Source organism: Delphinus delphis, chromosome 15 (genome assembly GCF_949987515.2).
Source record: "Delphinus delphis chromosome 15, mDelDel1.2, whole genome shotgun sequence".
Taxonomy (NCBI): Eukaryota; Metazoa; Chordata; class Mammalia; order Artiodactyla; family Delphinidae; genus Delphinus; species Delphinus delphis.
In genome coordinates, this window is record NC_082697.1 from 63,935,590 (window position 1) to 63,958,586 (window position 22,997).

At 50.2% G+C, this 22,997-nt stretch overlaps 1 protein-coding gene across 1 annotated transcript in view; it reads left to right on the forward strand.

The window, feature by feature from the left end:
- The window catches only part of XYLT1 (xylosyltransferase 1), a 323,319-nt gene that overhangs the window by 219,385 nt on the left and 80,937 nt on the right, over positions 1-22,997 (forward strand). Inside the window, exons 5-6 of the mRNA XM_060031007.1 lie at positions 7,670-7,842; positions 8,788-8,990. Of these exons, the coding sequence (XP_059886990.1) occupies positions 7,670-7,842; positions 8,788-8,990 (376 nt within the window). The remainder of the gene's footprint in view (positions 1-7,669; positions 7,843-8,787; positions 8,991-22,997) is intronic.

The following is a 22,997-nucleotide window of genomic DNA, read 5'->3' on the forward strand; positions in this document are numbered from 1 at the left end:
GCGTTCATCCTGGTGGGAACGCAAAACGGAGTAGCCTCAATGGAAAACAGTATGGAGGTTCCTCGACATATTAAAAGTAGAACTACCTGTGACTAACCCAGTTTATAGAAGAAGAAGTGACAACCGGAGAGGTGTCTTTCCAAAGCCCCCGCGGTGAAGAGGCAGAGCTGGACCCAGTTCTGAGCCGCAGAGCCCGTGCCTCGCTGGCGGCAGGGAGCTGGGCCCACCCCGATCCAAGCCCCGTTTGCACACAGCCTCGTCTCCACTGGTCTCCGAGACCCAGCCTCCCCTCTTGTTTGGAACCAAGTCAGAAAGCTCCCCCTCGCAGTCGCCGGAAGAGCCCCTTTCAGAGTATCAGTAGAATCGAGGGCTTTGTTGGTTGGAATAACTATTCCAGTCAAGAGGCTCCTTCGTTTTGCGTTTGTTATTTAGTCATTGTTTTCAGAGGCAGACGCTGCAGAGGGAGATCCAGGGTGTGGCTGTTTATTTGCAAACCGTGGGCTCTGGGGTCTACACAGCCCTGGGAGACTGTGCCGCCTTGGGTAGGACGCTGGAGCCGGGCCCACTGGGTCCACCAGACTTGATCCACATCCTTGGGGACGAACAGCCAAATAGAGTAACACTGATGGTGATGATAGCTATTCTAATGGACATGAGCGTCCACGAGAGACAGGCTCTGATGATAACATACCCATTTTTACAGATGAGAGAACCGAAACTTAGAAAGGTGGCTTACCTGGTCCAAGGTCACGCAGACCTGCCTGACCAGAGGCCACACTCCTAACCCCTGCAGCTTAACTTTCTCCTCCCAGATCATATTCCTACAAGGTACCACAGGCGCGATCCTTGCTAGCATCACGACATCTGCACAACCCATTGACCCTTGCCAAGTACCTTCATCTTCGCCATCTCTTTAGGGCCCAAGGTTTACGTCGTCCTTATTTGACCAAATGATGATAAAGAGACACACAGAGCTTGGGTGGGTAACAGGCCACAGCCCTCCGTGAGTCCTTGGCCTCCACACCTGCATCACAAAAATATACTTGATATGCTTCCCTACAACCCTGGGTTTTTAACATGTGTCTGAAGTCAGCTTTCCCCGCTGCCTCTAATCACTCTGATTCTTCCACCTATTTTCTGTTTTGTGCCACGGGAATCTGATTATGCTGTTAAATTCATAGCTTTTCTTTAGGAGCCGGGCAGTGTTTGGGTTTCCGTCTGTAAAGACACACATAGCTCTGACCACATGCCATTGTTTTCTGTCCTGCAGCTGGAAAAAAGTCAACTGACAGGCTTCTAGGAACAGATTTTTGTCTTTTGGAAATGGGGACAATTGGATCGAGCATAGTGGCCATGCTAGGGCTGTGGCATCACAGACCAGCTCCGTTCCCAGCTCAGCCAACTCCTAACTGGGATGTCTCTGAGCTCCAGCTTCCTCAGTTGTATAAGAGGAAGGTAATAACTCTTTTCTCATAGTGGTTTGGATAGAAGTAAAAAAGTCATGCACAGAAATTGGTTTACACATAGTAGGCACTCAGTAAACAGTATCAGAACTAGCAGTAAGCATCACCTTTATTGTTAGGTTCCATTATAAAAGTAATCCATTTTACAAAATGCAGTTAACACGGCAAAGTGTAAAGAAGAAATGAAAACCGTCATGCCACCATCTGACCCTCTGTTAATATTTGGGTCCATGTCTTTTAAATTGTTATGGATTGCATTGTAAGACTTCTCTTTGGCTTAATATATTATAGGCAATGTTCTGTATCAACAAGTATTACTAAGACCTTTGGGTCGACTCCTATTTTGGACCATTATACACACTATTGAGGTGGAGGCCCCAGGACCTTTGCACTTGCTATGCCGGCTGCCCAGAATCCTCCTCCATCCATGATAATTGCATGACTCACTCCCTCAGTTCACTCGTTCAGGCTTGTTCAAGTGTATCCACTTCACATCAGCCTACATTTGGCCACCATAGCCAAATAAACCCCGCCCTGAACATGCTTAAATTTTTTTCTTCATAACCTATGTCACTGTTTGCAATCGTATTCTCTATTTGCTTACTTTTTTAGTGGCTTTCTATCCCACTAGCCTAAGCAGCATTTGGGAAAGGACTCTGTTGTGTCCACTGACAGGACTGGAACTGTGCCTGGCACAGAGGAGATGCCGCATGAGTAACTAATTGAACAAAGAACATCCTATACATAGAGATGGGCATATTTGCCTTCTCCTCCCCCCAGGATAGGTTTTTAGGCATGGAGTTACGGGGTCAAGGGGACTGCATATTTAACACTGTATGCTGTTGCCACATCACAGCCAGCTGTGCCAGCTGCCACTCCCTCCAGCGGGGTGGGAGAGAGCCCATCCCCAGTTCCCGCCCCACTGGGAATCTCACCACAACCCACTGACGATCCCACTCCTGGTGCAGGAGCCTGGGTGCTTTTCAGGAGCACAGTCCCAGAAACGGTGGCCCGGGTGGGGGAGGCCCACCCCCAGGGGGGGCCTCTCTGCCTGGTCTACGGGGTGTTTTCTTGTCCTCTCCAGCAACCCTGTGTCTGAGCAGCTTGCCAGAAAGGGCGATGCAGGAGCCGGGGGTGTGGAGCAACTATAGGAAGCTGGTTACTGGCACCTGGCAAAGGGCACCATGAACCTCGGCCCCTTTGAACAGTACCCCACCCTGCTGCAACTCGGGGCAGAGAACTCGCACATTCAGTCTCCTGATTATTCGATAAAACCCATCAGGGTCCAACCATGTGCCAGATGGGGAACACTGCCATTGTGGTCGTGGAGCCAGCCCGAGACTGTCCCACCAATTTGATGGGTCCTCGGCAAGGCGCTTCGCCCCCCTGAGCCTCACCTTCTTCCTCTGTCTCTGGGCTCATACGCGGACAGGGCTGGTCAGGGCACAGGCGAGGGGCAGGTGTGTAAAGGATGGAGGTAGACTGGGGGGCAGGGGGAGAGGAGCAGGCAGCGTCTCAGGCCTGGAGGCATTGTTTGACTCTGAGATTCTGGAACTTTCGTTGGCCTTTGCTTTTAAGGATAGCTACAGTGCTCTGAGGTCGAGTGCATCCAGCTTTTACAGCGTGGCTCCCCTCCTTCCCTCTGCCTAAGCTGTCTCAGTGTGTGTGTCTGGTTATGTGTGTTTGTCTCCATTTATGTCCGTGTGTCTGTCTTTCCCCGCGTTTCTGTGTGGGTCTCTTTACATGCGTGGTCCCCCGTATGTGTGGGAGGGGAAGGTCCTCCTGTCTGTTTGCAGGTCTCTCTCTGCGTTTCTCTCGATGTGTGTGGCCTCTCTGTATCCCTCCCCTGATCCCCACCTCTCATCCCCATCTCCATCTCTCTGTCTCCTTTCTGTAGATATTTTTTGTCTTTCTCACCCACCCTTATCCCCAAGATAGCTGTGCTCCAGAAGAACTCTAGGCTTCTGTTCCCCCTTGTCTTTACTGCTCCCCAGACCGACCGTCTGACCCAAGGATGGCTTCATGCTATTCACGCCCGGGAGCCTCTGCTGCTGGTGTGGCAGTGTATCCATGTCTGCGTCTGTCTGTCTGTGAATCTGCTCTGCTTTCTAAAAACCCTAGAGAGAAGTTACAAAAGGCGTTTCTCATCGTCAACACCCAAGTCCCCTTAGACACCAGCGGCCTTCACTCCCCGTACTGCTCTCCAGTGCAGCAGAGCGGGGGTGGCAGGAGCGGGGCTGGATTGGGGCCCCTACTCCCGCCTCTGTGCGCACTCGCTGTGTGACCCGGGGAAACGTGCTGACCTCTCTGAGTCTCAGGTATGACATAGAATTCCTCCTGGAGCTAAGTAATGACCCACACAGAGCCCCAGGACTGGCACTCAGATGACGTCAGCTCCTGTGGACCAGAGCAGCCCGTCTTCTCCAGAATGCATTCATTCACTCACTCATTCAACAACATGGCGAGAGACATCCAGGGCTGGAGAGCGTGACTGTTCCCAAAGGCCTCATAAAGCTCACTTGCTGGGAACTCCAGATCATTGTTACCCAGAGGCCTTGGGGCAGGGGTGAGCAGTATTATCTGAGTGCCACCGGGAACTCCTACAGAGTGGACTTCCTATGAAGCATCGTATCCACGTTTAAACCTTTGAAAAATCACCCAATGAAATCCAGGTAGAAAAAAGTGACACAAGTAGCCATTGTGTTTTTGTTTTGTTTTGTTTTATTTTTTGTGGTACGCGGGCCTCTCACTGTTGTGGCCTCTCCCGTTGCGGAGCACAGGCTCCGGACGCGCAGGCTCAGCGGCCATGGCTCACGGGCCCAGCTGCTCCGCGGCATGTGGGATCTTCCCGGACCGGGGCACAAACCCGTGTCCCCTGCATCGGCAGGCGGACTCTCAACCACTGCGCCACCAGGGAAGCCCAGTAGCCATTGTTTTTAAGCATCCCTCCCTTTGTTTGATAAAGAGTCTCCAAGGGAGGCGGAGAGAGGTTACAGCCAGGCCTGTGATAATTACGCTGCCTTTGGGCTGTGGTTGTGGGAAAGAGAATGTAAGCTTTTCTCGTATGTCATTATCTTTTTACTTTGGATTCTCACATTCCTTAATCCATTCATAATCCATTTGTGAAAACAGCCTCACATCCCATGTGCCTTTGTGCTCAAGACTGTGTCCAGGACTGGCAAGTAGGAGGGTTTAAGGATTCTGGGTGGTTGGTTGGATGGATGGATGGATGGATGAATAGGTTGTTGTGTGAGTGTTTAAAGGGACATGATCCTTCCAGGCACACCTCTCGTACGACCACCAGGAAGGCCCAGTGTATTTGCAAGTGGTTTGGAGAGATTAGAGGGTGGTTAGGATAACCCTCTGCTTGCTCCCCAGTTTGTCTTCAACCAGAGCCAAGCTGTTAATTATCCCCAGGATCGCAGCTACTGATTCAACAGTCAAGGAGACAAAGATGGTGGGGTATCAGGAGAGCGCGGAGAAGTGAGCTCCGGAGCTTTGGGCTAAACTCTCTGCAGTCTCCTCTGTCCCTGCGGGCAGATTGTTCACTCCTCCCCCACCCTCCAAGAGCACACTTCTATCATAAAACAATTGAGCATTGTCTTCTGTTTTTCCCACTTGGCTGAGAGCTCCTCAAAGGCAAGGATTTTTTCCCCCAATTTTAATTTTCTAGTACCTAGCACAGCATGTGGCATGTAGTATAGGCTAAGTTAATATTGCGAGGATCAGTGAGTTGATCGTTAGATGTTTGGAAGAGTGGATGAATGGATGGTTGGGTTGTTTTGGGGGGAGGTGATAGGCCATTGAATGCTTTGCTAGGTGGGTAGTTAAATGGTTTGTTGGATGGGTGGTTGAATTTGAACGGATGGATGGGTGGGTGGGTGGATGGAGGGTGGATGAAAAGATGTAACCTTATTGGCCACCTAGAGTCAGCCTCCCACGTGATACAGGAATCCACCTTGCAATGCCTCTGACTTCCTCAAGTACATGCCGATCTACCTGCAATAACTAATTTACAAGATATTTCATTAACTAAGCAGAATTGTTATAAACATTTCCAAATTCTGGGTATGGTAATGTAGTGTATATTAGTGGTTAAGCACATAGGCTTTGGAAACAGACCTGGGTTTGAATCTCAGCTTAACTTAATTAAAGCAGTGTGACCTTGAACAAATAAGTCGCTTGGCGTCTCTAAGCTGTGGTTTCCTCATTTGCAAAACGGAGATAAAGGCCCTACCTTTCAGGGTTGCTATAAGGATTAAATCACATAATTAACGGTAAGGACTGCTGAATGCTCAAGAAGAGGTACTGTAATCGTTATGGTACCAAAATGTACCCACCTGTAACTTTTATTTTCACCAAAAACCAGATGTGTGCCAGATATTCTTACAGTGTTACGTATCCAATGGCAAACATTCTGATACAGTCCCTCATCTTTTGGCGTTTATATTCTAGTAGGGGGGTTCAGACAATAAACAAGGAAACAATTTCAGATGGTATTAAATGCTATGCAGAAAATTGAAATAGGTCGAGGTGAAAGAGCGTGATGTGGTTGGTGGGGGCCGGGTGGCCTTATTGTGACCTGTGAACTAGTGACACGAAGATGTAGCCATACGAAGATCTAGGGAGAGTGTGTCCCAGGTGTCAGGAATGGCCAGTGGAAAGGTCCCAAGGCAGAGACGAGCTTGCTCAAGGAAAAGATAAAAGGCCAGGGGGCGAGGTAGATGGTAGGGGCGATCAAGGCACAGGGGTGTGCAGTCATATCTGAGGGAAGCAGGTCCCACAGGCCATGGACACAATACACGCTAATCTCATTCCGTCCTCTGGGGCAACATAGAAGGAGCCTCGCTCATTTGGTGGCCATTCAGCTTCCCAGTGGCAGCTGACAGGCTCCCAATCTCCTGACCTCCGGGCTAAACAGTCCTAATTCTCAGCTTTCCCAGTTGACGGTCGGAGACACCTGCAGCTGCTACCCTGACAAGGTTCTGAGTCCCACAAACCTAGAACCCACAAGAAATCAGGTTAGACCCAAAGGAAATTCGGCTCAGGAAAACCAGGATATTTCTAGTTGGGCCTGTAATGAACTGAACCAGTAAGCTGTGTTCCTCCCTGAAACCTTGCCCCTGGAGCATTTGCAAGGGAAGAAAAGGAGAAAAGGTGTCTTTGAGGCTGCTTCCAGGAGAAAAGATGTCTGGAATCATTTATCCAGGAGCCTCTGGTATAGGTTCTGGGCTTTCAAAGAAAAAGAAGCTCTGACCGCGGCTGATCTCCACCCGGGCTGATCCAGGGGACCAGGTGGGTTCATGAGGACCTAGACCCCCTCCATCGCTCAGCAGTGCTTCCCTCCGTGTTGGCTTTCCTCTCCACGTGGGGACCAGAGGGCTCTGAGCATCTGCCAGTTTCATGGATTGCAAACGTCTCTCATCTAGTAGTTCCAACGAAAGTCCAGAATTCTGTCTTCTTAGCTGAACAGCTTGGTTAGGGCTGAACCATACCTGCTGTGGCCAGAGAGAGGCGGTGTCCTGATTAACCAAGCTTCATCCCTGTGACCACCCCTGAAATCGACAATGGAGAGAGGCCCTCTCCTTCCACACAGACTGAGAATTGAGGAGGGGGATGATGCCCCCCCAAATATCAGATGATGAATTTCCCATTATGCAAGATGGATAACTTCTAGGGATCTGCTGTACAACATTGTGCTTATAGTCCACAGTACTATCCTGTCCACTTAAAAATGTGTTAAGAGGGTAGATCTCATGTTATCTGTTCTTCTACAATTTTTTTAAAATGGATGCTCTTAGGAGGAGAAGGGAGAGCGTATTCTGGACAGGCAAAAACAGCATGTGTATCTTGCGTTTCCCAACTTGAAATTAACTGCTCCTTCCTCTGTGATTCAGAAATACACCTCTTACATCTCTCATCTCCTCCTGCCTTGTTCAGTAGTTTAATATGTGTACACATGTCTCCGTCCGTTCTTTTCAGCTTCCTGGGGATGGAAACCATATCTTCAGGTCCTCAGGGTTCCTACTCCTGTTGTAGCAGGACAGCGTAAGGGTCCAGGACTTGCTTGATTAAGTTGAATCAGGTTTCAGGGCCCAATATGACTACTTTGCCCCTCAAATAGTTTCCGGGGAGAAGCATCAGAGAAACGCCCCCCGAGGACGACCGAGCTCACCCCACCTCTGTGGTTTCTCGGGTTTTCCCAGGCAAAGCCAACAAGAACATTCAGTGGGATGAGGATTCAGTGGAGTATATGCTGGCCAACCGGGTCAGAATCGCCTTTGTCCTGGTGGTCCACGGCCGCGCCTCTCGGCAGCTGCAGCGCATGTTCAAGGCCATCTACCACAGAGACCACTTCTACTACATCCACGTGGACAAGGTGAGGACCGCCCTTTCTCTGCAGGTCTGTCTGCCTCTCTCCAAGCTGACCTCCCTGCTTCCCCCCAGAGCATTTGGTCTTGAAGTGCCGTGTGTGTGTGTGTGTGTGTGTGTGTGTGTGTGTGTGTGTGTGTGTGTGTTGGTTTCAAAGTTCCCAGCTGTGACTTTAGACTTTCTCCATAAACACTGTCATTCGTACCTCTTTTCCTCACTGTCCCACTGCCCGATGCAGTGCCTGTCGCTCTGTGAAGATAGCTAACCCAGGGGGTGGGCACACTGTTTCTGTCAGTGGTCAGAGAGCAAGTACTTCAGGCTTTGTGGGCCACACGCTGTGTCGCAGCTACTCAGCTCTGTCATTGTAGCATGAAAGCAGCCATAAAAAACATACGTAAATGGACGTGTGTGACTGTGTTTCAATAAAACTTTACAAAAAACCTGCAGCCAGCTTGCTAACCCCTGAGCATCTTGTTCCAGAGGTTTCTGTCGGTCTGCTGACGTGACATGACTATGTCTTTGGTCAAGAAAGGCAAAGGGGATGCCTATGCAAAAAGCTTGCTTCTTGCAGGCCTGCGAGAGGGTAATGGAGAAATTCTACCTCTTGAAATACTCATCAGGTCTAGATGCAGCTATATTTCTTAGCTTGTTAACCTCAGACCATATGTATCCATCTTGTAGAAAAATGCAGACTCCCAGGCACCCGCCTACACCTAGTGAACCGGTGGCTTAGAGGCAGGGCCAGGGAATCTGCATTTCAGATAGCTAAAGTAATATTTTAAAAATAATGAAGTTCAAATAGCAATGCAGAAAGACACCCTAGGCCTGAATCAGTTACTTGGCAAAGTTCAAAAGCCCTATCAACCAGAAGGGAAGGGACAGAGAGGGGGCAAGGGACAGGTCTTGGTGTTTTCTGCGCTGCTGAATGTCACCCTTTCTCTCCTGGGAAAAGCGCTCTAATTACCTGCATCGCCAAGTGCTCCAGTTCGCCAGGCAGTACGGCAACGTCCGCGTCACCCCCTGGAGGATGGCCACCATCTGGGGGGGAGCCAGCCTGCTGTCCACATACCTGCAGAGCATGCGGGACCTCCTGGAGATGACCGACTGGCCCTGGGACTTCTTCATCAACCTCAGCGCGGCTGACTACCCCATCAGGTAAGGCGGCCCGGCCCCAGGCCAGCCTGCTCTGGAGTCCTGCTTCCCCTGTCACAGCTGGGAAGCCAGAGGCAGAAGCAGCCTGCCTCCTGTCTGGAGAAGCCTTTGTGCCTCTGTGAGACGCTTATGCACTGTCTCCATGAGATCTCTCTGCACAGGGTCCACCCTGAGCCTGAGAATCATGTGAGCATTCGCTCATTCATCCACTCGTTCAACAGAGATTTCTTAAGTACATGGTTTTTCCAGCTCTGTTTGAGAACACACTGCAAAGGCCAAAACCTTTGCAGTGGGGGAGACAGACAGCACATAAAATAAGTAAAATGGTACATCAGAAAAATAAGGCAGAGAGCAGCAAGATGAGAGTGGCCAGGAACGTCCTTCCCAAGAAGAATGGAAGACGCCGACTGAGCCACCCAGACAGGGAGAGTGGTCCAGGAGGAGGGCGGAGCTGGTGCCGAGCCCTGTGGATGCCTGGTGTGTTCCAGGAACAACAGGGCTCAGGGTGGCTGGAACAGAGTAAGTGAGGGGAAAGTGGTAAGAGACAGAAGCCAGAGAGAAAATTGAGGTGAGATCATGGAGGTTCTCGAATTTGGCCATTACTCAAAGAAAGATGGGAATCGCTGGCATGTTTGGGGCAGAAGAGGGTCAAGGTCTGACTTACGTGTTAATCTGAAAGGGACAAAATGGAAGGAGGAGGAGTGCTGTGACGGCTCGGGCAGAATCACAGACAGGCGTCTCCGGGCTGTTGGAGGCCCGTGGTGTGTTCACCTGGCTCCTCTCAGATTTTAACACATGAGTTGATTGCCCACATTTTAAAACCGGGAGATTGCAACTGAAACTCCAGATTTCTAGCTTCTCTTGAAGCCCTCCCACTGAACCTGCAGGCTGCTTGGCCACAATTGTGGGCAGCTGGCGGAACAGCCAGCAGCCCCTAGGCAGAGAGAAACTCAGATGCCACCAGGAAGGCCTGTCCCTTTGCACGAACGTTGGTCTACTCTTTAAAAGAGACGTAAGCAAAGAAAACCCCTGGAGATCTGTAGAGGGGTAAAAAGGCAAGAAAATGAACTATATTTCCGATCAAGAAGGCAGCTCTTTGCTTGACTTGTGTCTTCCATCTTGATTTTTTTTTTTTTTTTTTTGCGGTACGCGGGCCTCTCACTGTTGTGGCCTCTCCTGTCGCGGAGCACAGGCTCCGGACGCGCAGGCTCAGCGGCCATGGCTCACGGGCCTAACCGCTCCACAGCATGTGGGATCTTCCTGGACCGGGGCACGAACCCGTGTCCCCTGCATTGGCAGGTGGACTCTTAACCACTGTGCCACCAGGGAAGCCCCCATCTTGATTTTTGACAAGGCTGAAAAGGAGAGGTGAACAGGGTGAAGGCGAGAGGGCCTTCCTTCCTCTCCTGGCACTGGGTATAGCATTCCCAGAAGAGCTAGATAAAAGTTCTTGTCCTTGTTGTTTAATATTCCTTTATCCGGGCAACTTTCAAACATGCACAAGAATATGAGACTAGTATAGTGACCCCCACGGCACCCAGTTTCAACTGTAATCCATTCACCTTGTATCTATACAAGTACAGACTTTCACCCTCTTCCACCAGCCCTTGGTGAAGCATTTCCAAGACGTCATATAATTGTATCTGCAAATACTTCAAAACATATCTAAAAGGTAAAGTCTCTCTTGGAATTTAACATCAATTTGATTATCACACCCAAAATATTAACAGTCATTCTTAATGCCGTCAAATGTGGAGATCACATATTCCCAGGAGTTTGGGTTTTGAATCAAGATGCATATAAGATACAGGTATGGAGGGAAGACCTCTCTTTAAAACTAGCAATGGCTTCTGTCTCCTTTCCTGTGCCCCTTTCAGTCCTGGGCTTGGTGGCATCCCATCATCTGCTGGGAGAATCTGGACCTTGGAGGAGATCAGGGGAAAGCACAATCCTTGGTTAGTTTACGTAGGATACTCCTGGCACTCTTTGAACCTGAGGAAAATGATGGGGATTAGAAAGATACCAGTTTTCTTTTATTCATAGGGTGGCAGGAATCCAAGGGGGTGATTATGAAGTATCTCTGGCAGACTTTTACTTACTTATTCATTCATTCAAACATTCATTCCACAAACATTTATTAAGCAACTACTATGTTGAGTACTACAAGCACTCCTTGGGCATTCAGTGGAGCATGGATCCTAGCTGGGAGGATAGAATTAGATAATCATGCAAGTGGCACATCACAGTAGGTGTGAACAGACTGTAAAGAAAGGAAGATGGTGTGAGTGGAGGAGGGGCATAACCAGGGGGTCAGAATGACAGCAGTTCTGAGCTGAGACCTGAAGGATAAGAAGGGATCGGCAGACAAATGGAAAACAGGAAGATCCTTCTAGACGAGGATTTCCCAACCTAGACACGAGTGACATCAGGCTGGATCATTCTGTGTCCTGGGGGCTGCCCTGCTCACTGCTGGCGTTTGGCAGTACCCCTGGCCTCTACCCACTAGATGCCAGCAGTGGGCCCCGCCCCCAATCACTTGTGACAAGCACAGACATCTCCAGATGTTGTTCCCAGAGGAGCAAAATCGCCTCCAACTGAGAACCGTCTGAACAGCCTGGACTCGGGTCAGAGATGAACTAGTTGCTGTTGAGAAATTTAAACACGGCTGGAGTATAATAAACAAAACGGTGAGGAGAGGTGAGTGTAGAGAAGCACAAGGCATGGGTGAGTTAGAACATTCTCCCTCCACCTTCCAAATAAGGACCGCATTCAGAAATATCCCAGCATGCTGAGTGCAGCTGCTAGCGTGGCAGGCACTCCCATCAGGGGTCTAGGGTCTCACTCTCCCACCTCCGGACCTCCTGTGGAGGCCTCAGAGTTCATCTCAGCCTCGGTCAGGTGGTGACACTTGGCCAGAGATCTCAAGGGCAGGTGGGCCAGCCCATGGCCCTTCCCGAAAGAATCTCATCAGGTCTCAGTGCTGCCCCCCAGAGGCCCTCTGTTGATTTGCAAGTTGAAGCTGTAACAGCGGCCACTTAGCCAGGTCACCTCGGCCAGGATGTCAGGATTTCTAGCCTTTCGTAGGCAGGAGGATGAGTGCTCAGGCTTCCATCTGATGGCTTAAGGTTTGACTCTGAGTTCTGCCACCTTACGAACGGGTGACCCTTGGCAAGTAAATTCAATCTTTGTGAAATCAGGTTATAACAATAGAACCGAGCAGAGTTTGGGCACTTAGAAAGCTCAGTAAATGTCAACTGTTAATTCCCATGCTGTCTCCAAGGCTGCACCTCATAACCTCCAAGAAAGATCCAGAAATCCTTTCTCAGACCGTGCACCCCACCCATTTGGGGGTTCAGAGAAGGGAGTCGTCATTTTTTTAGCTTTAATGTTTCAGTTGTCTCGACATCTCTGTCAGTCTGTGTCTCCTCTGCCCCCCACGGCCCTCATTCCCATGCGCCCCACCCCAAGCTCTTCTGGCCACTCACGTTGCCAGCCTCGTGGCCAGAGGCACTTCACGCATCAGGCACTGCTGCTTCCTCTTGCTGTTGTTTTTGTAAAATCGCCCCACACAGAAACATACGAATTTTGCAGATGAATGGTTTTATCCTGGGCAACTCTGATAAGCTTTCACTTCCCATCTGCCACTCCATCTGTAGCTTCCAAAACCATGACTTCTCCCCTCCCAGGAAGGATGAGCAAACTTAGGAGCCTTCTCGAAGGGGCGTGAGTGCCCAAGTCAGTAGCTTCTACGAGGCTCTGAAAACCTGGGGGGATGGATATCCAAGGGCAGAGGCCACCTGTCGTGGCTGTTCTGAGCTGTTTGTGACTTGACATCGCCTGCCCGATCTGCTGCCTAGTTCTGACTGCTGGCCAGACTCATTGGTCTTCACTGGCCAGTAGCCTCGATGAGACCCTGGACACAGACAGCCTGGCTGCAGAATCTTCCACCACCGACCGGCCGTGTGAATTGGTACAATCAGCTTCAGCCTTCTGCATCTCAGCGTCAGCACCTGAAAGGGGGCACAGTATCAGTACCTACTTCATAGGACAGTTAGGAGGATTAGAGGACGTGTTGCATGTCAAGGGCTGAACACAGTGCCTGACACAGAAAGTGCTCGTTAAATGCAGGCTGTTATTATTATAGTGGTGGAGTAGCGTGGACCCCATGGTCTGGACTTCACCGTCAACTGAGTTGCTTTCCTTTTTCCCTTCACTCGTGAGAAGACCAGGAAAATATTTCTTGAACCCACATCTCTTTCAAAAGTGGGAAAATCAGAGTTAGACTTGAAGGCTAAAATGTTTCAAGAGAAGCAGGATAGAACCAACTCATCTATGAATGGGAAGACTGTTCTCATGTTTGGAATATGCAAGCGAAGTGTGTTTAAAGAATCCGGGTCTTCCTCCTTCGCCGTTGATGTGACCGCCTGGCCCACGTAGGCTCTGGTTGGAGATGTTTACGTATCCAGCGTGTGAATGAAAATGGATGCTTTCAAGCACTGAGACCCTACTAGGTCTGGAATCCTCAAAGGACATGATGGTTTTATTTAATATGTTCTATGTACTGAGTAAGGCTGGACACTGCGCTAGCATTCTTCGGTTAGATGGGCCACAGGAAGGGATGAAACCCTAAAGCATTGCGCCGTTGGTCTGCGTGGTTTGGGCCAGTAGCAACAGACCCCACACAGTCTGTCACTGGGCTCTGTGTCCCAGAGCAAATCAGATGTAAAGGCCGAGTGTGTCCACGGCCCCTCTGGGGCTCATATTATGTCTGTGGTGTATGTGTGCGTGCGTGGGTGCATGCATGCATGTGTGTAGGTGTGTGCGAGCATGTGGTAGGGGAAAACAGTATTTCAGTTTTTCAAGCTAAACCCAGGATCTACTAATTCTGCCTCTTGGGGATCCACAGCAACAAGGTCTAACCTAGCGGGACCTACCATGTGGATATTTAAGCTACACTTGACCTAGACCCAGACCTCTCTCTTGACATACCACCAGGGACCCAGAGCAGGAACCTAGGAGGTTTTCTGCGGCTCCTCAGCAGGAAAGGCCAGCTCGTACAGACAGGAAGCAGGTGTCCTGGCTTCTTTGCAGCGTCCCCAAGACCAGGGTCTCCATGGCACTGATCAAGCAAGACTAGAGCCCAGATCCAGCAGCTGTTTCCTGTGTACCTACTGTGTGCCAGGCCCTCTGCTGGGACCTTTAACACGTGTGTGTCTTAATCCTCATCCCTTAAAACATGACTTCCAGTGTGTAAAAACGTTTAAAGAGGTTAGTATTCAAACAGAACTTCTAGTGAACCTTGCAGGAAAGTTAAGCCCTTGATAATATTCGGCACAGAGCCTGGTCGCCCTGGGATCTGGGCAGAGGACTCAGGCATCTGTGCACAGTCGATCCCCTGCTTTTCATTCCTCTAGTCAGTTCAGTGGTTCTCGAGTGGGTCACGGAAATCCTGTTGTTAACAGCAAATGCAACCACAGCACTTAGTGCATCCCCGGCGTGATTCTAAGTGCTATCCATGGTCCTGACAGCAGTTCCATGAAGTACATACATACTTTGGGGATCCCATTTTTCAGATGAAGAAACTGAGGCACAAAGATGTTAAGGAACTTGACCACAAGGTTCCAGCCAGTGATCTTTTTTTTAAATTGAGGCAAAATTCACTTAACATTAAATTAAGCATTTTAAAGTGCTCAATCCAGTGGCTTTTAGTACATGCACCATGCTGTGCACCCTAGAACCTCCATCTAGTTCCAAAACAATTTCATCACCCCAAGAGGAAGCTCCATCCCGCCCCATTCACCTCCCCCCATGAGCCCCTGTCAATCTCCAGTCTGCCTCTCTGGGTTTGCCTACTCTGTATATTTCATATCAATGAAATCGTACAGCGTGTGATGTTTGTGCCTGGCTTCTTTCCCTTAGGATAATATTTTCATGGTTTACCCACCTTGTAGTATGTGCCAGTGTTTCATCCTTTTTATGGCTGAATACTATTCCATCGTGTGGCTATACCACGATTTGTTTGCCCACTCATCAGGCGGTAGAGCCGGGATTCTTAAGAGCTCCCCGAAAGCCGTGTCTTTTGGCCAGCCTGGATTGTGCCGTATGTCCCGAGGTGAAGACCTCATCAGGTTGAAGAAGATGCAGGTCCATCACGTGGGACTCTGCACAGCACTGGTACTTAGGGACTTTCGTTGACTGATCCCTGATGATGCTGGGGTCGGGGTAGGGGTGCTGATCTGATGCACCGCCGTCCACAGAAGCCTGGTGACCTTTCCCATTCAGCCTGGCCCACCTCTGCCTAGTTCTAGCAGAAAAGCTCCCAGTGATTCCGGTTGGCTGAGGCAGATTTGAGGTTGAAGATGGAAAGATGGAGGCTTAGGGTCAGAGCTCTAAGCTTCCCTTTTTCCCTTCCTTCTTCTTTCACCATCCAAGCCCCTTCTGAAGGCAGCCTGGGGGTGTCCTGGGGAGGAAAGAGCTCAGGCCTGCCTGTGAGGCCAGCTGAAAATGGTCTCGCAGATGAGATCAGGAGACAGGGCTCCTCTGACTTCACTCAGTCATGCAACAGATAATTATTGAGCACCTACTATGTGCCAGACACTGTGCTGGGTACCAGGTGTTCAACGGGAAAGAAGAACATGGTCAGTCCCTGCCCTCATCCTAGTGGTCAAGGGTGCAGACTTAAGCCAGACCAACTGAGCTTGAATCCCAGCTCTTCTGTTTACTAGCTGTGTGAAATTGAACTTGAGAAAAATCGCTTAATATCTCTGGGCCTCAGTTACGTCATCTGTAAAATGGGTACAATAACAGTACCACCCCCATACGGTTGTCAGAGGATGAAATGAGTTAACGTGTGTAATGTGCTTAGTAAGTACTTGGTAAGTACTGTCTGTGTGGCAGCCATTGTTATTGATGGGAGAAGACAGACATTAACCAGAATGATCACACGAGTGAACACGTGGTCACAAAGTGAGGCAAGTATTCTGAAAGGAAGGAGGGATATAAGAGCACTTAGCAAGCAAGCTCACCCGGACCAGGGAGCCTGGGGTGGCCTCCCTGAGGACGCAGCACGTGAACTGAGGTGTGCGAGATGGGTTGGGCTTAGCTAGCGGAAGTGTGCAGGATGATCCTGGGGTAGTGTTCAGGAAAGGGGATGGCATGGGCAAAGGCCTGGTGGGAGGGGGGATGCTGGCATGCCTGAGGAGCTAAAAGAAGGCTGACGTGGCTGAAACACAGCGAGCCAGGGGTTGCCTTACTACCAGGGAGGATGGTCCAGCCAGTTCCTGCAGGGACTTTTGATCACCTGTCCGGTGGTTGAATCCTTAGCCCATGAGCTGTGTGGTTTCAGCGTGAAGTAACCTTATTTACAATGTGGAGGGATCACTTTGGCTACTGTGAGACAAGAGTGTGGAGGGGACGGAGCGGGAAAGGGGAGGCCAGTGAGGAAGGATGAGGGCTGCAGCTGCTGACCTAGAACCACATTCAGGGAGCCCCCTCCTCCCTGCACCTCCGGCAGAGGCCTGAGTCCTGTAAGCCATCGTGAGCTTCCTGAATCCAAGCAGCAGCTCAGCCTTTGAGGCACAGAGTCAGGCCGCCTCCTGTGTGGCGCTCAGGCCCCCCCATCTGCACGGCACAGCCCCATTCTCAGGAGACCCGTAGAGCAGGGCTGGTGCAGAGGACCCAGGACGCCCGGGGGCCTGAGGCCAGAGTTTCAGAAGAGGACTGAGTGTGAGGCAGGAGGGGACAGCTAAGGACTGAGAAAGAAAGTGGCTCGAGACCCCTCTTTGTTCTTTTGGTGATAAAACATGCGTAACATAAAATTTACCATTTTCAAGTGTACAGTTCAGTGGTTAAGTACATTTACATGGTTATGCAACCAAGCTCCAGAACTCTTCATCTTGCAAAACTGAAACTCCACACCCATTAAGCAAAACCCCCATCGCCCCTCCCCCAGGCCCTGGCAACCAGCATTCTCTTTTCTGTTTCTGTGGATTTGACTGCTTTAGGTACCTCATGGAAATGGAATCAGACAGTATTTGTCTTTTTGTGACTGGTTTATTTCTTATTCTTTTTAAGGAACATAAACTCCCAAAACAAGGGCCCTGGAACCCTTGGAAGCTTTGAGTAGCTGGTACAACTCTCAGTAGACCCATGAGGTTAGCTACAGGCAGTTGTCTCCCCACAGGATCATAGCCCTCAAATGATTATTCTAGAACTTCTTCCCAGCCCACATCAGTCCCCCTTCTCATTCCCCATCCTTCTGAATAAGACCACCGGTTCACCAGCAGCTGGAAACCTGTGTGCCTTCCATCTCACCACTCCACGGGGGCCTGCATATTCTCATTCTAACCCTGATATCTTTCTCATGTGTGTTTCCACCTATGATTCTTCTATCTCGGCCCAATTCAGACCCTCATTGCTTCACACCTGGGCCTTCAGAGTTCCCCAAGAGGACATAGTCTGAGCCAGACTCTGAAAACAGGCTAGAGCTTCTCCAGGGCCGTTCGGAAAAGCAGCGGCCACTACCCTCTCTGGGAGCAGCTTGCAGGATATAATCATTTATTTACTCAAGCAAGTGTGCAGTTCACTTACCGACTGGGTGTTGAGCCAGGCTGAGTGCCAGACACTGTGCTAGGGACTGGGAGGTGCAGCAGAGGAACGGACTCGCTCATTCACTGAGGGGGTTTACAATCTATGGGAGAAATGGTGATGACTTCAGTAAAGTCATGTTGGGGTGCCGTGATGGGGAATAAGAAGGGGGTCCTACTTTAAGGAGCATGGTCAGGGAAGATGAGATGCTTTTAAAGAGTGCTGTTTAAGCCAACTCCTGAAATGGGGCCCACTGTGCAAAAGAGGGAGTGGAGGTACCAGGTGAAGGGGAACAGCACATGCAAGGGCCCTGAGGCAGGGAAGAGCCCAGCGCGTCCAGGAACTAAAGAGAAGAGAAGTAGGTGGAGCAGAGTGATGGAGGCGGGGGGTGGAGCAAGGTGAGTTTGGAGAAACACAGGAGCCCTCTGACTCCTCCTTCTGCCCACCTGCCTCTGCTCTCCGTGCCCTTAGCCTGTGTCGTGGGTTCCTCAGGCTGCTGTACGAAATGACCACTAACTGGGTATCTTAAAACAACAGAAATTTATTCTCTCACAGTTCTGGAGGCTCAAAGTCTGAAATCAAGGTTTCTGCAGGCCCGCGTTTCCTCTACTGGCTGTAAGGGGAAACATTTCTTGCCTCTTCCTAGTTGCTGGTGGTCACCGTCAGCCCTTGGTGTTCCTTGCCTGGTAGATGCGTCACTTCAATCTCTACCCCCATCTTCATTTGGCCTTCTTTCCTGTATGTCTCTCTTCTCATGACCTTTTTATAAGGACACCAGTCATTGGAGTTAGGGCCCACCCTAGTCATCTTAACTAATTACATCTACAAAAATCCTATTTCCAAATAAGGTCACTTTCTGAAGTTCCAAGTGGATATGAATTTGGGGAGGGGAAACACCCTTAAACCCGGTACAGCCTCCCTCCGCCCCTTGCTGGGCCTGCCCGCAGCTGCTCTGCGGGAGGGGACGGTGCTGTCCTGGGTCTCCAGCAGCATCTGGAGTGGGCATTGCTGGGAGCCCCCTCTGAAGGCAGCTCTTTCAAGGAACCCATCCTCTCAGCTCTGTGTGGGAATGGAGCTGACGTTCTCCAGTTCCTTCATTCAATAATCATTTCCCGAGCACCTACCAACCTCCGGACCCTGGGGGACAGCAGACAGCAGGACAGACAGGGTCCCTGCCACGGGGAGCATGGCATCCCGTGACATGGTTCTCAATGAGGGAAAATCAGAGTTCTGTGTGATTCCCAGAAATTTCCTCTAAAACATCTTTCAAGTATCAGGTTCTTTAAAATATTAGGACTCCAACCCAGACCAGTTGAATATAAATTCCTTACGGGAAGCAAGAATCTATCTCTTTTTTAAAGCTCCCCAGGGGATTGGAATACACAGAGAGAGTTGCAGATCATTGGTCTGGGGGAGACATAGACATTCATCCCTTAATTACAGTAATAAATAGCAAGGTGAGTGCTAGGGTGGAAAATATGTTAACCTCACTACTTCGTGGGAGGTCATATTTGGGAGCCCGACACCAGATCTCTGGATGCGACCAGCTCTCTTGTTGGCTGCTTTCTCAGCATCCAGCCACTTTTATTCTTTGGGTGATCAGAGATGCGCATCCTCTTTCCTGAGACCCCAAAACCCACGTGGACACCATCCAAGGAAAGCTCCGCCCAGATAATGTGTGAGTCGGAAAGGGTGTGTCCACTCAGGCTGTTGGTCGCGAGGGAACTGGAAAAACATGCCAGTAATTATGCCGTTAACAGTTCTGTTTGCATCGAGTAGCAAAATAATCATTTCCTCAGCCCTGTTATTTTCCAGCCTGACGGGTCGCACTCCTGCCTTTGCAGAAACTCAGTTTGCTTTCCCCTTGCTGGCTCTTCTGGGTCTCCTGGGCTGTACTTTCGGTTGGACAGCTCTTCAGCCTTTCTGGAGGTGAGGACCGACCCAGAGCATCCCCTGGACAGAGGGAGGCTGGAGTTCTCATGGGACACAGATGAAAAGCACCGAGACTCCTCAGAAAGTCAAGGTAGAACACTGTGTTGGCTAAAATAGGTAAGGAAGGACATTCCTGGGAGGATGTAGGGAGTTCACATAATCGGTACAGAAGGTGGCAGGACACAAGGCAAGAATGACATGACGTTTTTTACCCAAGGGATACCGCCATTTGGCTTAAATACTTCCCAGCCATATTGTATGTTTGCTATTTTTGTTTTCTCTTCTTTCATTACTGGGAAAAGTTCAGTCCTGGGGAAAGGAGGTGGATGGTTTTATCTTGAGTCATGTGTCCTGGCTTTGGCCAGCAGGGCAGAGCACTTCAGACATTCCTTCCTTCCTTCATCCATCGCACGCTTATTGAGACCCTACTGGTTGCCAGGCAGTGCTCTAGACCTGCGCTGTCCAGTAGAACTTACTGTGCTGATGTCCAAGTGCAGTAGCCACCAGCCACATGTGGCTACTGAGAGCTTGAAATGTGCTTTGTGGGACCAAGGAACCAAATCTTCAGTGTGATTTGATTTTAATTTAAATGTAAACAAATAACATACTAAGCGGCACAGTCCTTGATGCTCGAGATGGAGTAGTAAAGAAGATGATTTTAAAAACTCCTGCCCTTGTGGACCTTGTCGTGGGGCAGGAATACTTCCACTAGAGAGAACTGCACTGCTGTTAGCAAACGAGAGAGTGGATGCTACCAGCTCAGAAACAAATGTGATCTCTATGCTCTGCCAGTTTGATGGTCTCACCACATCCCAGACTGACCATGCCATGAATTTTGTAAGGTATTTTCTTCCTAACTCCTCCCTCCTCAGATCTCATAGTTCTTCCTCTTGGCAGAAGCTCTCTACGTGTCCATTGATGGGACATTTCCAGCCCTAGGCATCTTCCTGTCCAGTGCATTGAGCATGTTTGCGTCTCGGGAAAGTTTCAATGATGTGGCTTGTCCACCAGTGGCAAAGAGCAGGGATGCTGTGCACTCTGGGATGCTCTAAGCACATCCAAGTGCACCCTGGGAATTTGAGTGTGAGCCCAGGTGGCCCACAATGTGGGCGATCAGCACTGCAGAGCCTGTTATTCTTCCCCTGCCTCCCCCTCACATGTAACTGCAGATGGAGATTATCCTCAAGGGCATTGTAGAGGAACAGCATGTCTTAAAAGGTCAAGTGGGATAAAGGAGGGGAGTTTCTACCCCTTTTTATTGATGATAGCAGAGATTTAGATGCACATGGGCCCAATGGACAGGGTTAAGGTCCAGTTGTTGGGTGGATAGATGGAAACTCTGTGCGTTTCATCATCATCATCATTCATTTCCTTCCTCCCACTTGCTGCCACTTTGAATCATTGCCCAGCACGGAGAATGGTCACTAGTGGCCTCTCAGAATAGTTGCCCGGGGAAGCCCTTCACGATCTGCCAGGCTGCAGTGGTTGATAATATTCGCTAGCATTTCATGAGTCTAGTCGGCCCCTGTATCCACAGGTCCACAGCCAGGTGGTTTGGTTGTGGAACCCGCAGTTATGGAGGGCCGACTGTAAGAGACTGAGCGTCCTCGGATTTTGGTAGGTGCGCAGTGGGTCCTGGAACCAGTCCCCTGCCTATACTGAAGGATGGCTGTATTTACCGTATGTGGCATCCTGAGCCAGAAGATTTCCATGTGTTACCTAAAGTCACAGAAACCCCAGAAGGTAGAGGCTACGTCTGCATCCCATTTTACAGATGAAGAAACCGAGGCCGAGAGAAGTTAAGGAATTTGCCCTGTGCCTCACAACTGGTGGGGGTCAGAACCAAGATTCACTCATGCTTCCGGGGGAAAAAGGAAAGATAACCTGAGTTCTTCACCAGTAGGTCGTATTGCACCCACTGAGCTGTTGTGGACCAAAGCTCTCCTGCTCATTCCTTCCCCATCTAAACCCTCGTTCTCTTCATCTGGAAGAGAATCCGGGTGGCAAAGATGTCCAATAACCAAGAGAGGAGCAGTGCACATCAGAACCTGAATCCAGAGCCACCAGCATTCCGCCGTCATTTTCTGTTTTGGTCCCCACAGCATCCCCAGGGGGCTGGCACGGAGAAGGGCACTGAGGCTCAGTGGGTTTGAGTGACTTGCCTAAGGTCACACAGCTTGGCAGTGGCCCAGCCTGGGTTTGAAGGCGGGTGCAGGTGACTCGCAAATGCAACCTCTTTCGGCTTTGCGCAGCTGCCCCACTGTGAGGCTGGCCGGAGGTGGACCCCAGGGGAAAAAGCCAGTCACAACAGCGCAAACCGCACCACGTGACCACCATGGCTCGTGTGGTCCCATTTCCACACTTGTGGGCTGTCTCCCTCTGGCTGATGGAAGATCGGGCTTTACCAGTTGTGTTTGCTGTAAGCGTGGACGGAGGAACCAGCTGTTCTGCATTAGCTGGGAACGCCTAGCTTTCAAATTCCTTTATAATCCTGTCCCTTTTTATCTCAGACCGTCCAGACCCCTCCCCAAACTGCCAAACTGCAGAGCTGAAGGAATTCTCACTCGTTTAAACCTTAGCCTCAAGCAGCGTAATTAAGAACGAATGGCTGCCATCCCTCCAAACGTGCACAGTTGTTCCATTGCAGAATCGAAACGATGCTGGCGTGTTCTGCGCCATCACTCGCTCCACGAGGGCACGTGAGTGAGCACGCAGTGTCATCCTGACCTGGATTTGAATCCTCTCTCCAGCCCCTTCCACCTGCGTGATCTCAAGACAGGTGAATCCAACCTTCCTGAGTCTCGATTTTCTCACCTGTAAGAGGGAGATGATAGTGTTACCAACGGCCAGGTGGGAATCCAAGGTCTGCCTGAGGTCCAGCTCTGCAAGCTGTCTGATATGCAACCAGGCGTGGGCACAAAGGCTCAGGCCTGGCACCCACGTGCGTCCTCGTGTTCATCTCTCGCACCGTCTAAACGTTGGGCCCAGGATGCTCAGCCATGGTAATGGCACTGAGGAGACAGAGATGGCCGGGTCCGCCAGGGAGACCACCTGGTTCCATGAAAGGAAGAGGCAGAAGAAGAAAGCATGACTGATTCAGGCCCCAAGCGTTCAGATGCAGCCTAGGTTTGAGGCAAGAAATATGAGAAAAAGTAGTGGAATCCAGGTAGGGGCTTTCACCAAACAGTAACCCAGCCCACTAGTAACCATGCCCAAGCAATCTCTCCGGCCCTGAGTAATCATACCATCAGTTCCTCTCCCTTCGGGTAAACCTAAGGAGATGGGCAGAGGAGGGCCTGATATGCGAAGCAAGGCCGGAGCCCTCTCCCCACCACACTTTCCTCCTAGGGTCATTATAAAAATGAGAGATAGTAAAATACAGGGCCCAGTGCAGAGTTGGGCATTTATTACAAGTTCCGAGAAAATGGGTCTCTTATTGTTCTTCTTATGATAGCTAGAAATCCTGGACAGTTATTCATTCTGCACCAAAAT